We start from the raw sequence: 26,290 nt of genomic DNA, 5'->3' as shown, positions 1-26,290 counted from the left end.
AAACTGGCACTTACCTTAATATTTATCTGTCCGGCAGTAGGACAGCTCACCTGGTTTGAGAGGATGCCATCCCTCACATGGACCTGTGGAAATACAGAAAGACTGAGTACTGAAATACAGAAAGACTGAGTAAAACTTAGGCTATCTAAATAGGGCAGCAAAATGTTTTGGGAAAACGCAGTGAGAAGTGTACCCCACAAGTTTTCAATTGCTTAAAAGCCACCACTGCCCTACTGAAGAGACTGACATGGGCTAAGGCTAGACCCTTTAGAAAGATCAGAGCAAACCTACTCTGTTTTTAAAATAAAAAAATCTTGAATGTAGATCAGACACCAAAACTTCACCTCCTCCTTGCACCGCAGGCAAAGAGAATGACTGAGGATTATGGGTAAAGGAAGTGACATATATAGCAGCTTTGCTATAGTGCTCTTTGCCGCCTCCTTCTGGCCAGGAGTGATATTCCCACTAGTAATTGATGATTCCGTTGCTCACCATATCTTAGGAAAGAAACTAGACCTAAGTCTGGCCACATTTCTATCTGAAGTATAAACTTAATTCTCATACAGCCTTTTGCATATGCCGGTCATCCCTTGAATTACCTTACTGCATTTGTCCCTTGCATCTTGTCTATTCCATTAATCAATTAAACATTGTTGTTTATATAAAGAACGGATTCAAACTAGTCAAGAATCCACAAATATGAGATTAGGGCCATTTGCTCTGGAATTGCTATTTTTGTGAACATGGTTTTCATTCTCAGCTATCTAAAATGGACAGACTAGATTTGAGAGAGATTGTAAGTTTGAGAGCCTCTCTAACTGTAGCTTACTTTGTATTAAATTGCATCTACAACAGATTGTGTTTAAAGGTACAGTAAACACCAAAATTGTTATTGTTTTAAAAGATCGATAACGCCTTTATTAGCCATTCCCCAGTTTAGCACAACCAACATTGTTATATTAATATACTTTATAACATTTAAAGGGACACTAAACCCATTTTTTTTTCTTTCATGATTCAGATACAGCATGCAATTTTAAGCAACTTTCTAATTTACTCCTATTATCAATTTTTCTTCGTTCTCTTGCTATCTTTATTTAAAAAGCAGGAATGTGATGCATAGGAGCCTGCCCATTTTTGGTTGAGAACCTGGGTTATGCTTGCTTATTGGTGGGTAAATGTAAGCCTCCAAAAAGAAAAGGGCTATCCATGGTGCTGAACCAAAAATGGGCTGGCTGCTAAGATTTACATTCCTGCTTTTTAAATAAAGATAGCAAGAGAACGAAGAAAAATTGCTAATAGGAGTAAATTAGAAAGTTGATTAAAATGTCATGCTCTATCTGAATCATGAAAGAAAAAAATTGGGTTCAGTGTCACTTTAAACCTCTAAATTTCTGCCTGTTTCTTAGCCGCTACAGACAGCCTCTTATCACGTTTTTTTTTAGCTTTTCACAACAAGACAAGGCTAGTTCATGTGGGCCATATAGATAACATTGTGCTCTCTCCTGTGGAGTTGTGCATTACACAGCACTAATTGGCTAAAATACAAGTCAATACATAATAAATAGCCATGTGATCAGGGGGCTGTAAAAAGAGGCTTAGATACAAGGTAATCACAGAGGTACAAAGTATATTAATATAACTGTGTTGGTTATGCAAAACTGGGGAATGGCTAATAAAAGGAATTATCTATCTTTTTAAACAATAAACATGTTCGAGTTGACTGTCCCTTTAAGGGCAGTGTGCTCCTCTTCTTTTACTTATGTCTGTTAGTGTAGTAATGTAGCGTATAGTTTTACATAATGGTTCATTGTAACTTTTTTATTGTATTCTACCCTTATCATTGTAATACACCTTTGTTTAGCGCTGCGTAAAATGTTGGCGCTTTATAAATAAATGATAATAACAGAGATAAAAAATGTCACTATAGTTTACCAGTCGATAAAAATTTTGTAGTCCCATGTTAATAATATATTAAAAAAAACAAACACACTGGTTCATACCTATACACTCACCTGCCTGATAATCGTACAGTGCCCGTGCACAAATCCCCCTATCTTCCTCTACCCCAGACTCATACACAGGTTCTTCAACAGGTTCCTGTTAAAGTAAATACAAGAGTAATCCTTAACAATAGGAAAAAAAAACAGCATCAGTGTCAAAGTCTGAAACTACCTTCATGCGGTTTGCAAATCTACAAGTATAAAAAAGTATTGTTTTTAAAGGGACATGAGAGTGCAAAAAATTGCTTTATTGTGTTATATGCAAGTAATAGTGCAATAAGAAAATGCTGTGTATTTAAACCACTGCAAAGGGCTAGATTACGAGTAGAGCGCTATTTATCGCTCGTGTACTAACTCTGCTAGAGTTAATCTTGTTGCACGTGTATTACAAGTTGAAAGTAAAAAGTTAAAATATCACAACGGTGTTAACATATTCTCCCATAGATTTCAATGGATCGCGAAAAGAAGGGGGGGGGGGAACAACTCACACAAACTATCCTAACATGAAAATATTATTTCACATTCCAATGTTCTTCACATATAAGAATATGTTCTATTTATTCATATTTCTAAATGAGAGAGAGAGAGAGAGAGAGAGATCTATTTATTTTTTATTAACACCTGAGACCTCATATCTTTGAGCCCTTATAACTTTTTATTGCAATTTTTAAAAAATAATTTTTATTAGATAGTGCTATTTTGAGTAACTGTACTTTAAAATGTAATTTTTTAACATGTAATTTATTTTGTGTGCAACTTTTTAGTCGAGTTTAAAAATTAACCAGAGCACTGAGGTCTATTCCAATGTACATTAAAATTGCGCTCAAGCAAACGTACTTTCAACTTGTAATATATGCGTTACTTCAGACACCCACAAAGAGCCGTGATAAACCCCTTTAACAGTTAGCATGCCGCTCATAATCTAGCCCCTAGTGAGCCAATGACAAAAGGCATACATGTGAAGCCATCAATACCCAGCTAGCTCCCAGTAGTGAATTGCTGCTAATAAGCTTACGTAGGTATTATTGTCAACAAATATGAAGAGATAACAAAAGAAAGAAGAGTCCATGCTTTATCTGATCTATGAAAATGTATATTTTTGACTTTCATGTCTCCTTAAAAAAAAAAAAAAAGAATATTTCTAAGTTTTAGAGTAAGTACTGTGTAGGTCATATTATTGTTGTATGGTGACCTCTGACCATAGAACTTGCCTGGGGTGGCTCTTCATATATACAGGGTTCTTCTGGAGGCTCCTGGTAAACAAACTCCTCTTCCTCGTGTTTGGTTACAGGTTCTGGAAAAAAAAGAGCAAACCACTGTATTTGTGCTAGCAGTGTCATGCCCTTTGCCCAGCTTACAAACAGTATTAGTGATACTATTAATAGGATCCTTTTCTGTACCTGTTACATGGACAGTGGGTGTAGGAATAGGAGAGGCTGGTTGCACAGGAGAATCTGGGGGGGTTTCATGATGTATTTGATACACGGGGGGTGCAGGGGGTTCCTGTATACGACGTACAGGGGATGAAGGGGGAGACTCGGGCTGACTGCTTGTCTTCTGCAAGAAGGGACTGCGCAGCCTCCCTGGTGACAGACAGATGGTTACAGTGAGACAAACGGAAATCACAGTAAATACAGGTACATTCGCAGACATAACTACAAGAGAACACAGACAGACCGAAGGGTGGAGACAAGAAAATTATGTTGCATCGAGAAGATAAACAATAGAAAACTGAGAATACTTTACACACTGACGTTCTTATAGAGAGTTCTCCACAGAAAATTTTGCCAGCAGAGTGGCATTATGATGTAGCAATGGTGGGCAGTGTACCAATTGTAAAATTATAACATTTACTGTTATCCAAGGCACAAACTAACTGCATAATGTAACAAATGTATTTAATAATAAACTGTACAATAAGCACTGAAAACATGTTATTAGCTCATTTTAGCTTAAAGGGACATGAAACCCAAAATTTTTCTTTTATGATTCAGATAGAGAATACAATTTTAAACAATATTCCAATTTACTTCTATTATCTAATTTGCTTCATTCTTTAGATATCCTTTGCTGAAGAAATAGCAATGCACACGGGTGAGCCAATCACACAAGGCATCTTTGTGCAGCCACCAATCAGCAGCTACTGAGCCTATTTATATATACTTTCCAACAAAGGATATAAATAGAAAGAAGAAAATTAGATAATAGAAGTAAATTGGAAAGTTGTTTAAAATTGCATGCTCTTTCTAAATCATGAAACAAAAAAACAGAATTTATGCTTACCTGATAAATTACTTTCTCCAACGGTGTGTCCGGTCCACGGCGTCATCCATTACTTGTGGGAAATATTCTCCCCCACAAGGAAAGGCAAGGAGAGCACACAGCAAGAGCTGTCCATATAGCTCCCCCTCTGGCTCCACCCCCCAGTCATTCGACCGACGGTTAGGAGAAAAAGGAGAAACTATAGGGTGCCGTGGTGACTGTAGTGTATAAAGAAAAAATTGTCTAACCTGATTAGGAAACCAGGGCGGGCCGTGGACCGGACACACCGTTGGAGAAAGTAATTTATCAGGTAAGCATAAATTCTGTTTTCTCCAACATTGGTGTGTCCGGTCCACGGCGTCATCCATTACTTGTGGGAACCAATACCAAAGCTTTAGGACACGGATGAAGGGAGGGAGCAAATCAGGTTACCTAAACGGAAGGCACCACGGCTTGCAAAACCTTTCTCCCAAAAATAGCCTCCGAAGAAGCATAAGTATCAAATTTGTAGAATTTGGCAAAAGTGTGCAGAGAGGACCAAGTCGCTGCCTTACATATCTGATCAACAGAAGCCTTGTTCTTGTAGGCCCATGTGGAAGCCACAGCCCTAGTAGAGTGAGCTGTGATTCGGTTAGGAGGTTGCCGTCCGGCAGTCTCATAAGCCAATCGGATAATGCTTTTCAGCCAGAAAGAGAGAGAGGTAGCAGTAGCTTTTTGGCCTCTCCTCTTACCAGAGTAAACGACAAACAAAGATGAGGTTTGTCTAAAATCTTTTGTTGCTTCTAAATAGAACTTTAAAGCACGAACAACATCTAAATTGTGTAATAAAAGTTCCTTCTTTGAAACTGGATTCGGACACAGAGAAGGAACAACTATTTCCTGGTTAATATTTTTGTTGGAAACAACCTTTGGAAGAAAACCAGGCTTAGTACGCAAAACAACCTTATCTGAATGGAAAACCAGATAGGGTGGATTAAATTGCAAAGCAGATAATTCAGAAACTCTTCTAGCAGAAGAAATAGCAACCAAAAACAGAACTTTCCAAGATAATAACTTAATATCTATGTAATGTAAAGGTTCAAACGGAACCCCTTGAAGAACTGAAAGAACTAAATTTAGACTCCAAGGAGGAGTCATGGGTCTGTAAACAGGCTTGATTCTAACCAAAGCCTGAACAAAAGATTGTACATCTGGCACAGCTGCCAGTCGTTTGTGTAACAAGACAGATAAAGCAGAAATCTGTCCTTTTAGAGAACTAGCTGACAACCCTTTATCCAAACCTTCTTGGAGAAAGGAGAGAATCTTTGGAATTTTAATCTTACTCCAGGAGAATGGTAAATCTTTCTAGTCACAGGTTTTCTTGCTTGAACCAGAGTATCTATCACAGAATCCGAAAACCCACGCTTGGATAAAATCAAGCGTTCAATTTCCAAGCAGTCAGCTGCAGAGAAACTAGATTTGGATGTTCGAATGGACCTTGTACTAGAAGATCCTGTCTCAAAGGTAGCTTCCATGGTGGAGCCGATGACATATTCACCAGGTCTGCATACCAAGTCCTGCGTGGCCACGCAGGAGCTATCAGAATCACTGAGGCCTTCTCCTGTTTGATCCTGGCTATGAGCCTGGGAAGGAGAGGAAACGGTGGAAACACATACGCTAGGTTGAACGGCCAAGGCGCCACTAATGCATCCACTAGAGTCGCCTTGGGATCCCTGGATCTGGACCCGTAGCAAGGAATCTTGAAGTTCTGACGGGACGCCATTAGATCCATGTCTGGAATGCCCCATAATTGGGTTAACTGAGCAAAGACCTCCACCAAAGGAACTCCACCCGAATGGAAAGTCTGACGACTCAAATAGTCCGCCTCCCAGTTGTCTACTCCTGGGACGTGAATTGCAGATAGATGGCAGGAGTGATCCTCCGCCCATTGGATGATTTTGGTTACTTCCTTCATCGCTAGGGAACTCTTTGTTCCCCCCTGATGATTGATGTACGCAACAGTCGTTATGTTGTCCGACTGAAACCTTATGAACCTGGCTTCTGCTAGTTGAGGCCAAGCCAGGAGCGCATTCAATATTGCTCTTAGTTCCAAAATGTTTATTGGGAGAAGAGACTCTTCCCGAGAACATAGACCCTGAGCTTTCAGAGAGTCCCAGACCGCGCCCCAACCCAAGAGGCTGGCGTCGGTCGTGACAATGACCCACTCCGGTCTGCGGAAACTCATTCCCTGAGACAGGTGATCCTGGGTCAACCACCAGAGAAGTGAGTCCCTGGTTACCTGGTCTACTTGAATTTGGGGAGACAAGTCTGTATAGTCCCCATTCCACTGTTTGAGCATGCACAGCTGTAATGGTCTTAAATGAATTCGAGCAAAAGGAACCACGTCCATTGCTGCGACCATTAGTCCTATTACTTCCATGCACTGAGCTATGGAGGGCTGAGGAATAGAATGAAGAACTCGACAAGCCTTTAGAAGCTTTATCTTTCTGACTTCTGTCAGGAAGATCTTCATTTCCACAGAATCTATTATTGTTCCCAGAAAAGGAACCCTTGTGGACGGTGACAGTGAACTCTTTTCTATGTTCACCTTCCACCCGTGAGATCTGAGAAAGGCCAACACAATGTCTGTATGAGCCCTTGCTTTGGAAAGAGACGACGCTTGGATTAGGATGTCGTCTAGGTAAGGTGCTACAGCGATGCCCCTCGGCCTTAGGACCGCTAGAAGGGACCCTAGCACCTTTGTGAAAATTCTGGGAGCGGTGGCTAAACCGAATGGAAGAGCCACGAACTGGTAATGTTTGTCCAGAAAGGCGAACCTCAGGAACTGATGATGAGTTTTGTGGATTGGGATATGCAGATACGCATCCTTTAGATCCACGGTAGTCAAATATTGACCCTGCTGGATTGTCGGCAAGATTGTCCAAATGGTTTCCATTTTGAAGGATGGAACTCTGAGGAACTTGTTTAATATCTTTAAATCCAGAATTGGCCTGAAAGTTCCCTCTTTTTTTGGGAACCACAAACAGGTTTGAGTAAAAACCTAGACCTTGTTCCCCGGGGGGGACTGGGTTTATCACTCCCATCTTTGATAGGTCTCTTACACAATGTAAGAATGCCTGTTTCTTTATCTGGTCTGAAGATAAGCGAGACAGGTGGAACCTTCCCTTTGGGGGAAGTCCCTTGAATTCTAGCAGGTATCCCTTGGAGACTATTTCTAGTGCCCAGGGATCCGGAACATCTCTTGCCCAAGCCTGAGCGAAAAGAGATAGTCTGCCCCCTACCAGATCCAGTCCCGGATCGGGGGCTACCCCTTCATGCTGTCTTGGTAGCAGCAGCAGGTTTCTTGGTCTGTTTACCCTTGTTCCAGCCTTGCATGGGCTTCCAAGCGGGTTTGGGCTGGGCCGCGGTACCTTCTTGTCTAGCGGCAGTGGAGTTATTAGCCGGTCCGTTCCTAAAATTGCGAAAGGAACGAAAATTAGACTTGTTCTTAGCCTTAAAAGGCCTATCCTGTGGGAGGGCATAGGAAGTCTCTTTCTGGAGCGACCTTTCTAGTTCCTCGAACCAAAAGGACGCCGCTGAAGTGACAGTAATAACACACGTAGCTGGTTGAAGGATGAACCCTTGCTGAACAAAAATCTTTTTAAGCAATCCTTCCAATTTTTTATCCATAGGATCTTTAAAAGCGCAGCTGTCCTCTATAGGAATAGTTGTGCGCTTCGCTAGTGTTGAAACAGCTCCCTCAACCTTCGGGACCGTCTGCCATGCGTCCCTTCTAGGGTCTACTATGGGAAACATCTTCTTAAATATAGGAGGTGGGGCAAAGGGTACACCTGGCTTCTCCCACTCCTTTTCCACTATGTTTGCTACCCTCTTGGGTATTGGAAAAGCGTCGTCGTGCACTGGGCCCTCTAAAAATTTGTCCAATTTGCACAACTTCTCTGGTACTACCATAGAATCACAGTCATCCAGAGTAGCTAATATCTCCTTAAGCAAAGCGCGGAGATGTTCTAGCTTAAACTTAAATGCTACTATATCAGGTTCTGCCTGTTGAGAAATTTTTCCTGAGTCTGAAATTTCACCCTCAGACAGCCCTTCCCTCACAGCCAATTCCGATTGATGTGAGGGTAAAATAGATAAGGCATCGTCAGCGTCTGATTGTTCATCCTTTTTATCTGTATTTAAAACTGAACAATCACGCTTTCTCTGAAATGCTGGCAGTTTGGATAAAAGGTTTGCTATAGAATTATCCACTACTGCTGTTAATTGTTGCATTGAAATAAGCACTGGCGCGCTAGGTGTCGCCTGCGCGGGCAAAGCTGGTGTAGACACAGAAGGAGAGGATGTAGAACTATCCCCACTACCTTCATTAGATAAATCATCTTGGGCAACATTATGAAAAGTAACAGAGCTGTCCTTATTTTGTTTGGACGCTATGGCACAATTATCACAAACACTCGAAGGGGGAACCACATTTGTCTCTACACACACAGAACATAGGTTATCTGACGATACAGACATGTTAAACAGATTTAGGCAGGCAAACAATGCAATAAAAACGATTTTAAACAAAAACGTTACTGTCTCTTTAAATAATAAAATGACACACTTTATTTCTGAATGTTCAAAAAACCATGAAGGCAATATCCGATTTTTATGAAATTTGGACCCCAGTGTCTTAATGCTTAGAAAGTATTGCACAGCAAATATGGAGACTCTAGCTCTTAAAACAAGCAAACCGGAGCTAATTGTTGGATTTAACCGTTTTTATACACCATAATCCCAGCTACAGCATTGCTGCAGCTTTTACCTTCCTTAGGGGCCAACCATCCACAGAAATAAGCCTTCTGGAGTCACTTTCTGAGCCACAGGACCCTCTCACATGAAACTGCATGCACTGCCTTGCAATCAACTGCGCAGCTGAAGCGCCAAAATGAGGCCTCCTCCCTCAGTACACTAGAGTGAAGGGGCCTTCCTGACTAGATTTAGGTGTCTAAAACAAGCCAGATCAAATAAAAACGTCCCCAAGTGTATATAAGCTTATAAAACATTTCAAATGCCATGAAATTGTGATAAAAACCAATCGATTTGGCCCCTAAAAGTGTCTACCAGCATAAAAATCAAAAAGGGGAAGCCTGTTATCTTTTTTGCTGAGGTGAAAGAAAAATGGCTTACCGGTTTCCCTGAGGGGAAAAATGACTGTCATCTAGCATTAGCCTGTGTTGTTAGAAGGAGACTAGTCATACCTGAAGCAGATGAGTCTGCAAACTGTTACCTCCAACTGAAGTTCTCTGGTTTCAACAGTCCTGCGTGGTAACAGTAATGGATTTTAGTTACTTGTGCTAAAATCATAGCCCTCTTAAACAGAAATCTTCATCACTTTTCTGTTGTAGAGTAAATAGTACAAGCCAGCACTATTTTAAAATAACAAACTCTTGATAGAATAAAAAAACTACAACTAACACCACAAACTCCTCACCATCCCCGTGGAGATGCTACTTGTTCAGAGCGGCAAGGAGAATGACTGGGGGGCGGAGCCAGAGGGGGAGCTATATGGACAGCTCTTGCTGTGTGCTCTCCTTGCCTTTCCCTGTGGGGGAGAATATTTCCCACAAGTAATGGATGACGCTGTGGACCGGACACACCAATGTTGGAGAAAATAGGGTTTCATGTCCCTTTAATATTGGCTTACATTTTAGCTGGGTGGTCACCTGTTAAAAAGGTCCTGAGGAGAACACCGATATAATTCTCAAGAATCAGCATAGAAATAATAAATTCTTATGCTTTCTGCTTTAGTATTTACATTATTTTCACAATTATTTTTGTGTATGGGCCATTATTAAAGGGACATGAAACCCACATTTTTTCTTTCATGATTTAGAAAGAGCATACAATTATAAACAACTTTCTAATTTACTTCTATTATCTATTTTGCTTAATTCTCTTGATATCCTTTGCTGAAAAGCATATCTAGATATGCTTAGTAGCTGCTCATAGATGCCTCCTGTGATTGGTTCACCGTGTGCATTGCTATTTCTTCATTAAATTATATCTAAAGAATGAAGCAAATTAGGTAATAGAAGTAAATTGTAATGTTGTTTAAAATTGTATTCTCTACCTTAATCATGAAAGAAACTGTTTGGGTATAGTGTCCCTTTAACTCCACTACTTTTTACTATGGGGTCGGAAAAAAAACTTTAATTTGTTTAGAGTTGTGGCTGCTTATCTAGTTTGCACTGACATAATTTGCTTATTTAGACTTACTAGTTTTACTTTTTTATTTGTTTGATATATAATTTTGTAAATGTTCTAATTTGTGAAATTTAGGCCTTCATGCTTTTCTGATCCCTTTAGCAACTAATATGATTTGTTTACCTCAGAGAACTGCACCTTTAGCCTTCATTATGTGGCAGAGGACTTATCTTAATAGGTCAGTGTTTATTCAACCCTGAAATCCATTATATATTATTTCTGAGGACTGATACCGTTCTGTTATATAACTATTTCTTTTTGTTTTGTGTAAATCAATACCGGTTATATGATTAACTAATGACTTGCCAATGTACATTTATAATGTTTGCATTTTATTGCTCATATTGTATGACTCGAATATATTAAAAAAAAAAAAGAGAATATAAACTCAGAATTTATAATGTCCAGTGAAGTATATCTCAAACTTATATATTTTATCCTATTGCACTAATATACTTAAAGGAACATAAACTATACCTATATGCTAAATCACTTGAAAGTGATGCAGCATAACTGTAAAAAGCTGAAAATATCTCCTGAACATCTCTATGTAAAAAAGGAATATATTTTACTTTAAAATGTCTTCTGATCACAATAGTAAGTGCTGTGGGAAGAATTATCCTTTAGCTACTGTCAGCTGAATGTTAAAAAAAAAAAAAAAAAAAAGTCAGTAATCTTCATTAGATGTTACATTTTGTTTTACTGTGACCTTGTGAGATTTCACTTAAATCTCGTGAGATTTCATAGTAGACTTCCTTAAACTGAGGAGGGAGAAAATATGACTGTGCCTGAACATACCAGATGCCTGCTCACTTGCAAGTCCCGGGACTAGCATCCTGATTGGCTCTTGAATATCCCTTTACAAAAGAATGTGGCTACTGAGGACATTTTGAGGTCAAATATCACCTGAACATCTCTATGTAAAAAAAAAAAAAAAAAAAAAAAAAAAAAAAGAATATATTTTCTAATCAGCTTTTTACAGATATGCTGTATCACTCAAGTGCTTCAACATTTGGGTATCATGTCCCTTTAAATTTAAAGATCATTCATCCTTAAAGGGACATTATACACTCATTTTTTTCTTTGCATAAATGTTTTGTAGATGATCTATTTATATAGCCCATAAAGTTTTTTAAAAAAAAAAATGTATAGTTTTGCTTATTTTTAAATAACATTGCTCTGATTTTCAGACTCCTAACCAAGCCCCAAAGTTTTATGTGAATACTGTCAGCTACCTTCTCCAGCTTGCGTTGTTTGTGTAAAGGGTCTTTTCATATGCAAAAGAAGGGGGAGGGGGGAGTGTCTTATTTGCCACTTGCAGTGGGCTTTCCAGCTACCTTTTCAACAGAGCCAAACTGACAGCTTCTAAGTAAGTTTTTAAACAGTTTTATACAGAATTTTTATAACAGTATCTGTGCATCTTATTCTTTATAGTAGTGTCTATTACATGCAGTTATATGAAAATGAGTGTATACTGTCCCTTTAAGTGACCAACAGCATAAAAAAATGGTCTGGAGGTTTTTAGAACATTATTTATTGATAGCATCATAGTAGTCAAGTGTCTCAAAGTAGCATAGAAATGAAGGAAATAATCCTTATGCAAAAAATGTATTCTATATGACCATCAAACTTTTTTGAGACAGTGTGTACAAATGGTTAACAATCATAAAAATATTCTCTTGCAAGCAGTATGGAGCTAGCAGTGGGCTATACCATACCATCCCAGAAGCAGAACTGTATGCCAGCATTTGTTTCCGTGACACCTTGGGCAAAGTGCCACTGTTTGCCACCCTATGTTCTAGTATAAGCCATAGTATAAGTAACTGAGAAAGAACTGCCTAAATTAACAATAATGATGAAGAAAAAAAAAAATAAACAGAACAGAGATGCACTCAACTTAAAATAAACAAAGCTGAAAACATGTTTGTTTGCACAGTGCCAATGAAGGTGGTCTCCATGAGACCATTACACCTTTCTTGGAAGAGACAAAATAATTTGTAGTATATCAATTTGGCCATGCTCAATAATACAGCATTTCACCATAATACCAGGCAATTCTACTCTGAACAAGAGAGGTATAGTGACCTCAGACGGATGTTTTGGTTTGTCTGAGCCTCGTCTGTAAGGTGCAGTTGCTCTCCTCTAGGCATATGTCAACATCTGCTTTCCTCTTATTACTCTTAGAGTAATAATAGAGTAATAAAAATAGTGATAAAATCAAATGAGACTGAACAAAGCTGAAAAAGCAAACATTTCAGAGTGGTCAACTTAATATGAACATTAACAAAACGTATTCCATTAGGGGATCTATCACAGGGGCAAGAGAGAAAGAGAGAGAAAGTAATAATTTTTGACCCATGCACAGATTACCTTAAGACTCATAACTTAACAATTTATTATCCCTGTTTATTTTGTAATGTTAAGTTGTGCACATCACCATCTTGCTGTTAAAGTCTGAGTACTTATCAAAGGAACACTGTAGCCAGATATATTCTCCCATGCATAAGATCCTTAACATGATAAAAATAGTTATGTTGCCTGTAACACTGTAAAAATATGTGGTCCAGGGAGGGGGAGAAGCTGAAATGTTCCCTTGAACGCCACAACATTAATCAGTCGCCAAAAGGATTCTCTAGTGCATTTCCGAGAAAGTTATACACCAAAGAAACGTGCAGGAAGCCCTCTTGAGCTCAAAGGGACTCTAAGGGCTAGATTTATTAAAGCTGAGGCGTACAGGGGCACGTATACGCGCCCCTGTACGCCTCAGCTCGCCTGTGGCGGGGCGAAAATACCCGCAGGTATTCGGCATTGCACACGAGCGCAATTTTGCGCTCGCGTGCAATCCCGCCCCCTGCCCGCGCACAGCCAATCACGCGCGGGCAGGAGCTGTCAATCTCCTCGGTCTGACTAGACCGAGGAGATTGAATTTCGCCAGATTAGAGGTGGCGAAGAGGCTAAGGAAGCTGCGGTCTGGTGACTGCTGCTTGATAAATGACGGCGAGCAAGTTCTTGAGAGAACTTGCTGCCGTAGGGGCTTAACAAATCTAGCCCTAAGTCTAGACAGAGAAAAATTGACTAGTGGAAAAAGGCAATGTAATCCTGGCAGTGGGCGGAGACTCAGATGTTGCCAAAACCAAGTTACTAATAATATGAAGTAATATAGGATGAATCTAAGTGTCACATTGACAAAAACAAAATTTATGCTTACCTACTAAATTAATTTTCTTTCCGGTCCATGGCTTCATTCCATTTACTAGTGGGATTTTCAACTCCTGGCCAGCAGGAAGAGGCAAAGAGCACCCCAGCAGAGCTGTTAAGTGTCACTTACCTTACCCATATCCCCCAGTCATACGGCCGAAGGGAAATGGAAAAAGAAGATAACACAAGGGTATAGAGGTGCCTGAGGTTTACACAAAAAAACTGCCAAATTAAATTTAAATAAGTGAGGGGTCGTGGACTATTTGCCAAGAAAGAAAGAACATCCAGGTTATGCAAAAGACGTTCCTTTTGGGAGGAATGATTGGGACAAAAGGAAGGAACAACAATTTCCTGATTAATATTGCGATCTGATACAACCTTAGGAAGAAATCCCAGCTTAGTACGAAGGACCGCCTTATCCGCATGAAAAATAAGGTAGGGGAATAACACTGCAGAGCCAAAAGCTCAGAAACTCTGCGAGCAGAAGAAATAGCAAGAAGAAACAAAACGTTCCAAGATAACAATTTAATATCAACAGAATGCATCGGCTCAAAAACGGAGCCTGCTCCAAAACTTTAAGAACAAGCAAAAGAATAGACAGTGCAGAAATCTGACCCTTCAGAGTACTGACTGACAAACCCTTCTCCAGGCCCTCCTGAAGAAAATAAAAAATTCTGGGTACCCTTATCCTGCTCCAAGAGAAACCCTTTGATTCACACCAATAATGGTATTTGCGCCATACATTATGGTAAATCTTGCGAATAACAGGTTTACGAGCCTGAAGCATGGTATCAATGACCGTCTCAGAGAAGCCACGCCTAGCCAAAACTAGGCGTTCAATCTCCAAGCAGTCAGCTTCAGAGAATCTAGATTTGGATGGAGGAATGGACCCTGAAGTAGAAGGTCCTTCCTCAGAGGTAACCTCCAAGGTGGAAGAGATGACATTTTCACCAGATCCGCGAACCAGATCATGCAAGGCCATGCAGGAGCTATCAAAATCACAGATGCTCTCTCCTGTTTGATACGAGCAATGACTTGTGAAAGGAGAGCAAACGGAGGAAACAGGTATGCCAGATTGAAGTTCCAAGGAACCGCCAGAGATTTTATCAGAGTGGCTGGAGGATCTTTTGACCTTGAACCGTACCTTGGAAGCTTGGCGTTTTGACGAGACACCATCAGATCCAATTCTGGAACCCCCCACCTGAGGGTTATCTTTGAGAACACCTACAGATGGAGAGCCCCACTCCCTGGGATGAAAAGTCTGTCTGCTCAGAAAATCTGCATCCCGGTTGTCGTCCCCTGGAATGTTGATGGCAGATAGGAGACAATCGTGAGCTTCCGCCCACTGTAGAATGTGAGTCACCTCCGTCATAGTTAAGGAACTCAGAGTTCCTCCCTGGTGGTTGATGTAAGCCACCAAGGTGATGTTGTCCGACTGGAATCTGATAAACCGGATCAAGGCTAGTTGAGGCCCCAGCCTAACAGGCTATTGGTCACGGTCACAATCACTTAGAAAGGTCTCAGGAAGCATGTGGCTCGAGACAGATGGGCCTGTGAAATCCACCAAGAGAGAGAGGTTCTTCCTAGGGGATACAGATCTATCTTCTGCGAGATCTGAGTGGTTTCCGTTCCATTGACTGAGCATGCATAACTGCAGAGGCCTCAGATAGAACCGAGCAAAGGGAATGATATCCATGGAAGCTACTATCAGACCAATCACCTCCATGCATTGAGCCTCTGATGGGCAAACAGAAGCCTGGAGAGAAAGGCAAGAAACAAGAAGTTTTGATTTTCTGACATCCGTCAGAATTTTTTTTATGGATAGAGAATCTATAATTCTTCCCAAGAAGACTACCCTTGTGTCTGCTATTAGGGAACTCTTTTCCAGATTCACTTTCCACCCATGGGAACGTAAGATAAACAACATGTCTGTATGAGATCTTGCTAGTTGAAAAGATGACGCTTGAACCAAGATGTCATCCAGGTAAGGCGCCACCTCTATCCCCTGAGATCTGACCACAGCCAAGAGAGCCCCCAGAACCTTTGTGAATATTCTGGGAGCCATAGCAAGCCAAAAAGCAACAAACTGGAAGTGCTTGTCCAGAAAGGCAAACCTCAGAAACTGGTGATGATCCCTGTGAATGGGAACATGAAGATACGCGTTCTTCAGGTCTATGGTTGTCATGAATTGACCCTCTTGGACCAAAGGAAGAATGGAACAGATAGTTTCCATCTTTAGGGACGGAAACCTGAGAAAGTTGAGACACTTTAGGTCTAAAATGGGACGAAAAAAAGTTACCTCCTTTTTGGGAACCACAAAGAGATTTGAATAGATTTCTTGACCCTGTTTCTCTACAGGAACAATTACTCTCAGGGAAGATAGGTCCCTTACGCAGTTTCAGAAGGCCTCTCTCTTTACCTGGTTTGCAGTTAACCTTGACAGGATAAATCTGCCACTTGGGGGGGCAAGACTTGAATCCTATTTTGTAACCCTGGGATACTATGTCCACAGCCTAATGATCTGGGATATCACGTATCCAAGCCTGCTGAAAAAGATAAAGCCTGCCCCCACTCGATCCAAAACTGGATCGGGGGCGGACCCTTCAATTCGGATTTAGAATCAGTGGAAGGCTTCTTGGTATGCTTCCCCTTATTCCAAGGTTGACTGGACCTCCATTTATCTCCGCCAGACCAGGAACAAATAAAGGCTTACCCTTATAAGGTAAAGACAGAAGCTTGGACTTGGAAGTTACATCAGCGAACCAAGATTTTAACCACAGACCTCTGCGAGCTAGATAAGCGAAGCTAGACATCTTGGCTCCCAGTCTAATCACTTGCAGCATATTGGCATCACAGATAAAAGTATCGGCTAGTTTAAGAGCCTTGATCCTATCTTGGATCTCCTTCTGAAATCAGCTCAGACAAGACTTTGCACCAATAAGATGCTGCACCCGCAACCATAGCAATACTTGCAGCAGGTTGCCACTGTAATCACTGATGAATGTATATCTTTTTTAAGTAAGCCTCTAGCTTCTTATCCATGGGATCCTTGAAAGAACAACTATCCTCTATAGGAATAGTAGTTCTTTTGGCTAGAGTAGAAATAGCTCCTTCTACTTTAGGGCACAGTGTGCCACGAGTCACGAATGGAGTCAGCAACAGGAAACATTTTTTAAAAACAGGGGAAGGGGAAAAAGGAATCCCTGGCTTATCCCATTCCTGAGCTATAATTTCCGACATATGGTCTGGAAAAACTTCCACAGATGAAGGAACATCATAAACTCTATTAAGTTTAGTAGATTTTTTTTTTAGGGTTGACAGCGACAGAAGGGTCGGAGTCGTCCAAAGAAGCAATGACCTCCTTCAGAAGTAACCAGAGGTGTTCTAGTTTAAATCTAAAATTAACTTCTTCATATTCTGCGGAATTTTCCCCTATTATGTCAGAGCCTGAGATCTCACCTTCAGAAGCTACTGAGGTATCGTCCTCATCAGACATTTGGGAGAGGTTGACCAGCGCAGATTTAGTGGGGTCAGAAACCTTACTAGCAGAAATATTTTTTGATTTCCGCTTACGCTAACCGTAGCAGGGAAAGCAGATAAAGCTGCAGATACCGCAGAAGTTATTTGTGCAGCAAAAATCTCCTGGCAAATAAACACCCCCAGGAGGTTGAGAGGAACGGCAAGGCACTGCATGTGAAACTATTAAGGCTTGTGACGTTTGAGGAGAAAGCTGTGGCATATCATGAACAGCATTATCCTGAGAGACATAAGGCTCAGAAGGGAGTAATTTATGTTTGAACTTTAAAGTTTTAGATAAGCATAAGGAACAAAATTGCATAGGCAGTACAAGTGGAGCCTCCAAATATAGTAAGCATTTATCCAAGGAAACAGAAGAATCTGGCTCTGTGTCCATAACAGAACCGGTTCCCCATAATACACAGAGGCAGATCCCTCAGAGCGATATAACGCTAAAGCACAGGAAAATTCTTAGGCATAAAAAATGTTATTAGATGTTTAGGGAAAAGATAACCACTTCTCACACTTTTAAACCTCAGTCTGACTGAGGCATCCTACCGTACCAGGACCAGAAGTTGCCACTAGTAAATGAAGAGGAGACTCTCCAGCAGAAATCAGAGATCCAATCCTCTTCCAACACGATCCGATCATCAAACGCATCCGCCACAGACTAAGCTCACAAACTGACTAAGCTCCGCTCTGCAAAAGAACACGGAAGAGCAGGGAATTCACGTGAGCTGCTAGTAAAAAAGAAACTGTGCCACTAAAAAAGCATGCGTTTCTAGCGGTCTCAATCCACAAATAAAAAACGGAAAGTAAAAAGTTCTATTTTTTACTACTATCCCGTAACTTCAATAAAAAGGGAAAAAAACATAATTTATGTAAGAACTTACCTGATAAATTCATTTCTATCATATTAGCAAGAGTCCATGAGCTAGTGACGTATGGGATATACATTCCTACCAGGAGGGGCAAAGTTTCCCAAACCTTAAAATGCCTATAAATACACCCCTCACCACACCCACAATTCAGTTTAACGAATAGCCAAGAAGTGGGGTGATAAAAAAGTGCGAAAGCATATAAAATAAGGAATTGGAATAATTGTGCTTTATACAAAATCATAACCACCACAAAAAAAGGGCGGGCCTCATGGACTCTTGCTAATATGAAAGAAATGAATTTATCAGGTAAGTTCTTACATAAATTATGTTTTCTTTCATGTAATTAGCAAGAGTCCATGAGCTAGTGACGTATGGGATAATGACTACCCAAGATGTGGATCTTTCCACACAAGAGTCACTAGAGAGGGAGGGATAAAATAAAGACAGCCAATTCCTGCTGAAAATAATCCACACCCAAAATAAAGTTTAATGAAAAACATAAGCAGAAGATTCAAACTGAAACCGCTGCCTGAAGTACTTTTCTACCAAAAACTGCTTCAGAAGAAGAAAAAACAACAAAATGGTAGAATTTGGTAAAAGTATGCAAAGAGGACCAAGTTGCCGCTTTGCAAATCTGATCAACCGAAGCTTCATTCCTAAACGCCCAGGAAGTAGAAACTGACCTAGTAGAATGAGCTGTAATCCTATGAGGCGGAGTCTTACCCGACTCAACATAGGCAAGATGAAATAAAGATTTCAACCAAGATGCCAAAGAAATGGCAGAAGTTTTCTGGCCTTTCTAAAACCGGAAAAGATAACAAATAAACTAGAAGTCTTTCGGAAAGACTTAGTAGCTTCAACATAATATTTCAAAGCTCTAATAACATCCAAAGAATGCAAACGATTTCTCCTTAGAATTCTTAGGATTAGGACATAATGAAGGAACCACAATGTCTCTACTAATGTTGTTGGAATTCACAACTTAGGTAAAAATTCAAAAGAAGTTCGCAACACCGCCTTATCTTGATGAAAAATCAGAAAAGGAGACTCACAAGAAAGAGCAGATAATTCAGAAACTCTTCTGGCAGAAGAGATGGCCAAAAGGAACAAAACTTTCCAAGAAAGTAATTTAATATCCAATGAATGCATAGGTTCAAATGGAGGAGCTTGAAGAGCCCCCAGAACCAAATTCAAACTCCAAGGAGGAGAAATTGACTTAATGACAGGCTTTATACGAACCAAAGCTTGTACAAAACAATGAATATCAGGAAGAATAGCAATCTTTCTGTGAAAAAGAACAGAAAGAGCAGAGATTTGACCTTTCAAGGAACTTGCGGACAAACCCTTATCTAAACCATCCTGAAGAAACTGTAATATTCTCGGTATTCTAAAAGAATGCCAAGAAAAATGATGAGAAAGACACCAAGAAATATAAGTCTTCCAGACTCTATAATATATCTCTCTGGATACAGATTTACGAGCCTGTAACATAGTATTAATCACAGAGTCAGAGAAACCTCTTTGACCAAGAATCAAGCGTTCAATCTCCATACCTTTAAATTTAAGGATTTCAGATCCTGATGGAAAAAAGGACCTTGAGACAAAAGGTCTGGTCTTAACGGAAGAGTCCACGGTTGGCAAGAGGCCATCCGGACAAGATCCGCATACCAAAACCTGTGAGGCCATGCCGGAGCTACCAGCAGAACAAACGAGCATTCCTTCAGAATCTTGGAGATTACTCTTGGAAGAAGAACTAGAGGCGGAAAGATATAGGCAGGATGATACTTCCAAGGAAGTGATAATGCATCCACTGCCTCCGCCTGAGGATCCCGGGATCTGGACAGATACCTGGGAAGTTTCTTGTTTAGATGAGAAGCCATCAGATCTATTTCTGGAAGTTCCCACATTTGAACAATCTGAAGAAATACCTCTGGGTGAAGAGACCATTCGCCCGGATGCAACGTTTGGCGACTGAGATAATCCGCTTTCCAATTGTCCATACCTGGGATATGAACCGCAGAGATTAGACAGGAGCTGGATTCCGCCCAAACCAAAATTCGAGATACTTCTTTCATAGCCAGAGGACTGTGAGTCCCTCCTTGATGATTGATGTATGCCACAGTTGTGACATTGTCTATCTGAAAACAAATGAACAACTCTCTCTTCAGAAGAGGCCAAGACTGAAGAGCTCTGAAAATTGCACGGAGTTCCAAAATATTGATCAGAAATCTCACCTCCTGAGATTCCCAAACCCCTTGTGCCGTCAGATACCCCCACACAGGTCCCCAACCTGTAAGACTTGCATCTGTTGAGATTATAGTCCAGGTCGGAAGAACAAAGAAGCCCCCTGAACTAAACGATGGTGATCTGTCCACCATGTCAGAGAGTGTCGTAAAATCGGTTTAAAGATATTAATTGAGATATCTTTGAGTAATCCCTGCACCATTGGTTCAGCATACAGAGCTGAAGAGGTCGCATGTGAAAACGAGCAAAGGAGATCGCATCTGATGCGGCAGTCCTAAGACCCAACATTTCCATGCATAAGGCTACCAAAGGGAATGATTGTGACTGAAGGTTTTGACAAGCTGATATCAATGTTAAACTTCTCTTGTCTGACAAGGACAGAGTCATAGACACTGAATTTATCTAGAAACCTAAAAAGGTTACCCTTGTCTGAGGAATCAATGAACTGATTGGTAAATTGATCCTCCAACCATGAACTTGAAGAAACAACACAAGTCGATTCGTATGAGATTCTTCGAAAATGAGAAGACTGAGCAAGTACCAAGATATCGTCCAAATAAGGAAATACCAAAACCCTATTCTCTGATTACAGAAAGAAGGGCACCGAGAACCATTGAAAAAAATTCTTGGAACTGAGGCTAGGCCAAACGGTAGAGCCACAAAACTGGTAATGCTTGTCTAAAAAGAGAATCTCAGACACTAAAAGTGATCTGGATGAATCGGAATATGCAGATACACATCCTGTAAATCTATTGTAGACATATAATGCCCTTGCTAAACAAAAAGGCAGGATAGTCCTACAGTAACCATCTTGAATGTTGGTATCCTAACATAACGATTCAATAATGATAGATCCGGAACTGGTCAGAAGGAATTGACCTTCTTTGGTACAATGAAGAGATAAAATAAAACCCCAGCCCCTGTTCCAGAACTGGAACTGGCATAAATACTCCAGCCAACTCTAGATCTGAAACACATTTCAGAAATGCTGAGCCTTGCTGTGTTAACTGGGACACGGGAAAGAAAAGAATCTCTTAGCAGGAGGCCTTAACTTGAAGCCAATTCTGTACCTTTCTGAAACAATGTTTCTGAAACCAGAGATTAAGAACGGAATTGATCCAAATTTCTTTGAAGAAAACGTAATCTGCCCCATACCAGCTGAGCTGGAATAAGGGCCGCACCTTCATAGGTACTTAGGAGCTGGCTATAGGTTTCTATAAGGCTTGGATATATTCCAAACTGGAAATAGTTTCCAAACTGATACCGCTCCTGAGGATGAAGGATCAGGCTTTTGTTCCTTGTTGTGAGGAAAGGAACGAAAATGATTATTTACCCTGGAAAGAAAGGGAAAGCAAAGTTGACTTAGAAGACATGTCAGCATTCCAAGTTTAATCCATAAAGCTTTTCTAGCTAAAATAGCTAGAGACATATACCTGACATCAACTCTAATGATATCAAAAGATGGTATCACCAATAAAATTATTAGCATGTTATAGAATAATAAAAATGCTATAAAATTATGATCTGTTACTTGTTGCGCTAAAGCTTCTAACCAAAATGTTGAAGCTGCAGCAACATCCGCTAAAAATATAGCAGGTCTAAGAAGATTACCTGAACATAAGGAAGCTTTTCTTAGAAAGGATTCAACTTTCCTATCTAAAGGATCCTTAAATTAAGTACTATCTGCCGTAGGAATAGTAGTACATTAGCAGGAGTAGAGACAGCCCCCATAACCTTAGGGATTTTTGTCCCAAAAAACTCTAATCTGTCAGATGGCACAGGATATAATTTGCTTAAACGTCTAGAAGGAGTAAATAAATTACCCAAATTATTCCATTCCCTGGAAATTACTTCAGAAATAGCATCAGGGAGAAAAAACACTTCTGGAATAACTACAGGAGATTTAAAAACCTTATTTAAACGTTTACATTTAGTATCAAGAGGACCAGAATCCTCTATTTCTAATGCAAATAACACTTCTTTAAGTAAAGAACGAATAAATTCCATCTTGAACAAATACAAAGATTTATCAGCATCAACCTCTGAGACAGAAACCTCTGAACCAGAAGAACCATTATCAGTATCAGAATGATGATGTTCATTTAAAAATTCATCTGAAAAAAGAGAAGTTTTAAAAAGACTTTTATGTATACTAGAAGGAGAAATAACAGACATAGCCTTCTTAATGGATTTAAAAAATAAAATCTCTTATGTTATCAGGAACACTCTGAAAATTAGATGTTGACGGAACAGCAACAGGTAATGTAACAGTACTAAAGGAAATTTTATCTGCATTAATAAGTTTGACATGACATGCAATACAAACAACAGCTGGAGAAACAGATACCAAAAGTTTATAGCAGATACACTTAGCTTGGTAGCTCCAGCACTGTGCAGTGATTTTCCTGAAGTATCTTCTGACTCAGTTGCAACGTGGAACATCTTGCAATATGTAAAAGAAAAAAACAACATATAAAGCAAAATTGATCAAATTCCTTAAATGGACAGTTTCAGGAATGGGAAAAAAATGCCAGAGAACAAGCTTCTAGCAACCAGAAGCAATAAATAATGAGACTTAAATAATGTGGGAGACAAAAATGACGCCCATATTTTTTAGCGCCAAAAAGAGACGCCCACATTATTTGGCGCCTAAATGCTTTTGGCGCCAAAAATGACGCCACATCGCGGAACGCCGACATTTTTTGACGCAAAAAAAAACGTCAAAAAATGACGCAACTTCCGGCGACACGTATGACGCCGGGAAACAGAAAAAAAATTTTGCGCCAAAAAAGTCAGCGCCAAGAATGACGCAATAAAATGAAGCATTTTCTGCCCCCGCGAGCCTAACAGCCCACAGGGAAAAAGTCAAATTTTTTAAGGTAAGAAAAAATGATTGAAACAAATGCATTTATCCCAAATATGAAACTGACTGTCTGAAAAATAAGGAATGTTGAACATTCTGAGTCAAGGCAAATAAATGTTTGAATACATATATTTAGAACTTTATGAATAAAGTGCCCAACCATAGCTTAGAGTGTCACAGAAAATAAGATTTACTTACCCCAGGACACTCATCTACATGTTTGTAGAAAGCCAAACCAGTACTGAAACGAGAATCAGCAGAGGTAATGGTATATATAAGAGTATATCGTCGATCTGAAAAGGGAGGTAAGAGATGAATCTCTACGACCGATAACAGAGAACCTATGAAATAGACCCCGTAGAAGGAGATCACTGCATTCAAATAGGCAATACTCTCCTCACATCCCTCTGACATTCACTGCACGCTGAGAGGAAAACCGGGCTCCAACTTGCTGCGGAGCGCATATCAACGTAGAATCTAGCACAAACTTACTTCACCACCTCCATCGGAGGGCAAAGTTTGTAAAACTGAATTGTGGGTGTGGTGAGGGGTGTATTTATAGGCATTTTAAGGTTTGGGAAACTTTGCCCCTCCTGGTAGGAATGTATATCCCATACGTCACTAGCTCATGGACTCTTGCTAATTACATGAAAGAAATAACCTCTTTATAGACCCTTCAGTCTTTATAGACCGTTCAGCCAGTCTCATGAAGTCTCTCAAATAAGAGAAATGTATTAACCCGTAAGTCTCTCACTTAAAACATACATAAGTGCCTGCAAAGCTGCCCTTTATATGTACCCTCAATAAAAAGGATAAGCTATATCACAATAAGATCCAATTGAGGATTTAACCCCTTAAAGCGCAGTCCTTCAGTACCTAGAAGGCAAAGGCATTTACCCAAGGATCCAGCTGCCGGGCAGAAAGACAGCTACTAAGGTGTGACAGACACTCCACTATCTGTCAGGGACCTGTAGAGAAAAGAAAAAACAGAGAAACCAACCCTGGTTTTCTACAAAGCGGTAGCAATGGTGTTAGAAGTAAAGCAAAGACCACCTTGCCGCCTTCTAACTGCTAAAAGTCACCATTACTCTTACTAAAGAGATTGACATGGACACAGCTTGACCCCAATCCTTCTTGCTTGCAGGGAAAAGTACCCATTAAAGGATTAAATCTTCTCAGACACTTATCTTCGACCATCCTCCCGATCATAGAGGCAAAGAATGACTTGGGGTTAAAGGTAAGGGAAGTGACACTTAACAGTTCTGCTGGGGTGCTCTTTGCCTCCTCCTGTTGGCCAGGAGTTGAATTTCCCACTAGTAATTGGAATGAAGTCATGGACTCTCCATGCCATAGGAAAGAAATGTGATTTATGTTAAAATCCATACTATAGAAACTGAACTAACATGAGGACAGTTAGTATCATAGCTTGCTCCCCCTATTTACCAGTTCTGGAGAGTTTTGTCTCTCTAGAGAGACTAAACAAGTGAATCTAGGTAATCTTAAAACAGAGAACATGGGGGGAGGGGGTTCTAAGAAAGTAAGAGGTAGTGATATGAACAAACAGAATGTAAATTGTGTGGTGGTGCTTGAGCACATGGAACAAAAAGCAAAACAATGGCTTGGAGATGATTGGCTCCAACAAGGTGAAATGAATTTATAGTTTTCAAGACTATACTTAGTCATCAACTGCATGCAAACAATATTATCTTTAAAGCTTTGCTTGTGTTAAGGACTAAGGAGTTGAATAAAATATGGTAGCTGAGACAAAAATTGTAATCCAAAGGGGCTCATACAGTTAGATATAGTATAGAGAACTAGGTTTAGATCACAAACCTGGCTGTGTGCCGCTTGGGGCAGCATCAGGCACAGAGCGTTCCTTCTGCAAGAACATCTCGCGAGGGTTAGCGGGTCTCTGGGGTGCAACATCCTAGAGCAGAAAGCTTTGTCATAGTATCTTTTATTTTGATTTTTCTTGCAACAATTGCTACAATCTGTGCTCCAATATTAAACCTTTAACTGTCTAGTTACAACCCCTCCCCACACAAACACAGCTTGCAATTAATTATCAACTAACACTGCACCAACTTTTACAATCCCTAATCTTCCCCCACCTCAGTAGACCACTGACAAATCACTTCCTATAATTCACTTCTGTTTGCCATTTCTGCTATTACTAACACATCCAATGCCTTAAAGGGACAGTCTACCATAGAATTGTTATTGTTTTAAAAGATAGATAATCCCTTTATTACCCATTCCCCAGTTTTGCACAACCAACAGTTATATTAATATACTTTTTACCTCTGTGATTACCTTGTATCTAGGAACCTTCTTCCAGCCCCCTGATCACATGACTGTGACTGTTTATTATCTATTGTCTTAAATTTAACATTGTATTGTGCTAGATCTTAAATAACTCCCTGTGCCTGTACACAGTGTTATCTATATGGCCCACGTGTACTTTCTGTCTCTTTGTGTTGAAAAGAGATTTAAAAAGCATGTGATAAGAGGCAGCCCTCAAAGGCTTAGAAATTAGCATATGAGCCTACCTATGTTTAGTTTAAACTAAGAATACCAAGGGAAAAAAGCAAATTTGATGATAAAAGTAAATTGGAAAGTTGATTAAAATTAAAAGTCCTATCTGAATAATGAAAGTTTAATTTATACTAGACTGTCCCTTTAAAGGGACAGTTAACACTTAAAATTGTTATTGTTTAAAAAGATAGATAATGCCTTTACTACCCATTCCCCAGCTTTGCACAACCAACATTGATCTATTAATATACTAAATAATATTCAAACCTCTAACTTTCTGCCTGTTTCTAAGCCACTACACACAGCCTCTTTTCACATGCTTTTTAATTTGCTTTTCACAATAGGATACTGCTAGTTCATGTGGGCCATATAGACAACATTGTGCTCACGCCCGTGGGCTTTGCACAACACAGCTAAAAATGCAACTCAATAGATAATAAAGTCATGTGATCAGGGGGCTGTCAAAAGAGGCTTAAATACAAGGTAATCACAGAGGTTTAAAGTATAATAATATAGCCATGTTTTTTGTGCAAAACTGG

General features: G+C 40.0%; 1 protein-coding gene across 1 annotated transcript in view; it reads right to left on the bottom strand.

Moving 5' to 3' along the window:
• The window catches only part of DBNL (drebrin like), a 72,011-nt gene that overhangs the window by 13,845 nt on the left and 31,876 nt on the right, over positions 1-26,290 (bottom strand). Inside the window, exons 9-12 of the mRNA XM_053718137.1 lie at positions 25,050-25,143; positions 3,404-3,586; positions 3,215-3,297; positions 2,016-2,100 (exon numbers count right to left, since the gene is read on the bottom strand). Of these exons, the coding sequence (XP_053574112.1) occupies positions 2,016-2,100; positions 3,215-3,297; positions 3,404-3,586; positions 25,050-25,143 (445 nt within the window). The remainder of the gene's footprint in view (positions 1-2,015; positions 2,101-3,214; positions 3,298-3,403; positions 3,587-25,049; positions 25,144-26,290) is intronic.

The sequence above is a fragment of the Bombina bombina genome, chromosome 6 (genome assembly GCF_027579735.1).
Source record: "Bombina bombina isolate aBomBom1 chromosome 6, aBomBom1.pri, whole genome shotgun sequence".
Lineage (NCBI taxonomy): Eukaryota > Metazoa > Chordata > Amphibia > Anura > Bombinatoridae > Bombina > Bombina bombina.
Note: the sequence above shows the minus strand (reverse complement) of the source record. Positions and strands in the feature narration are given on the sequence as shown.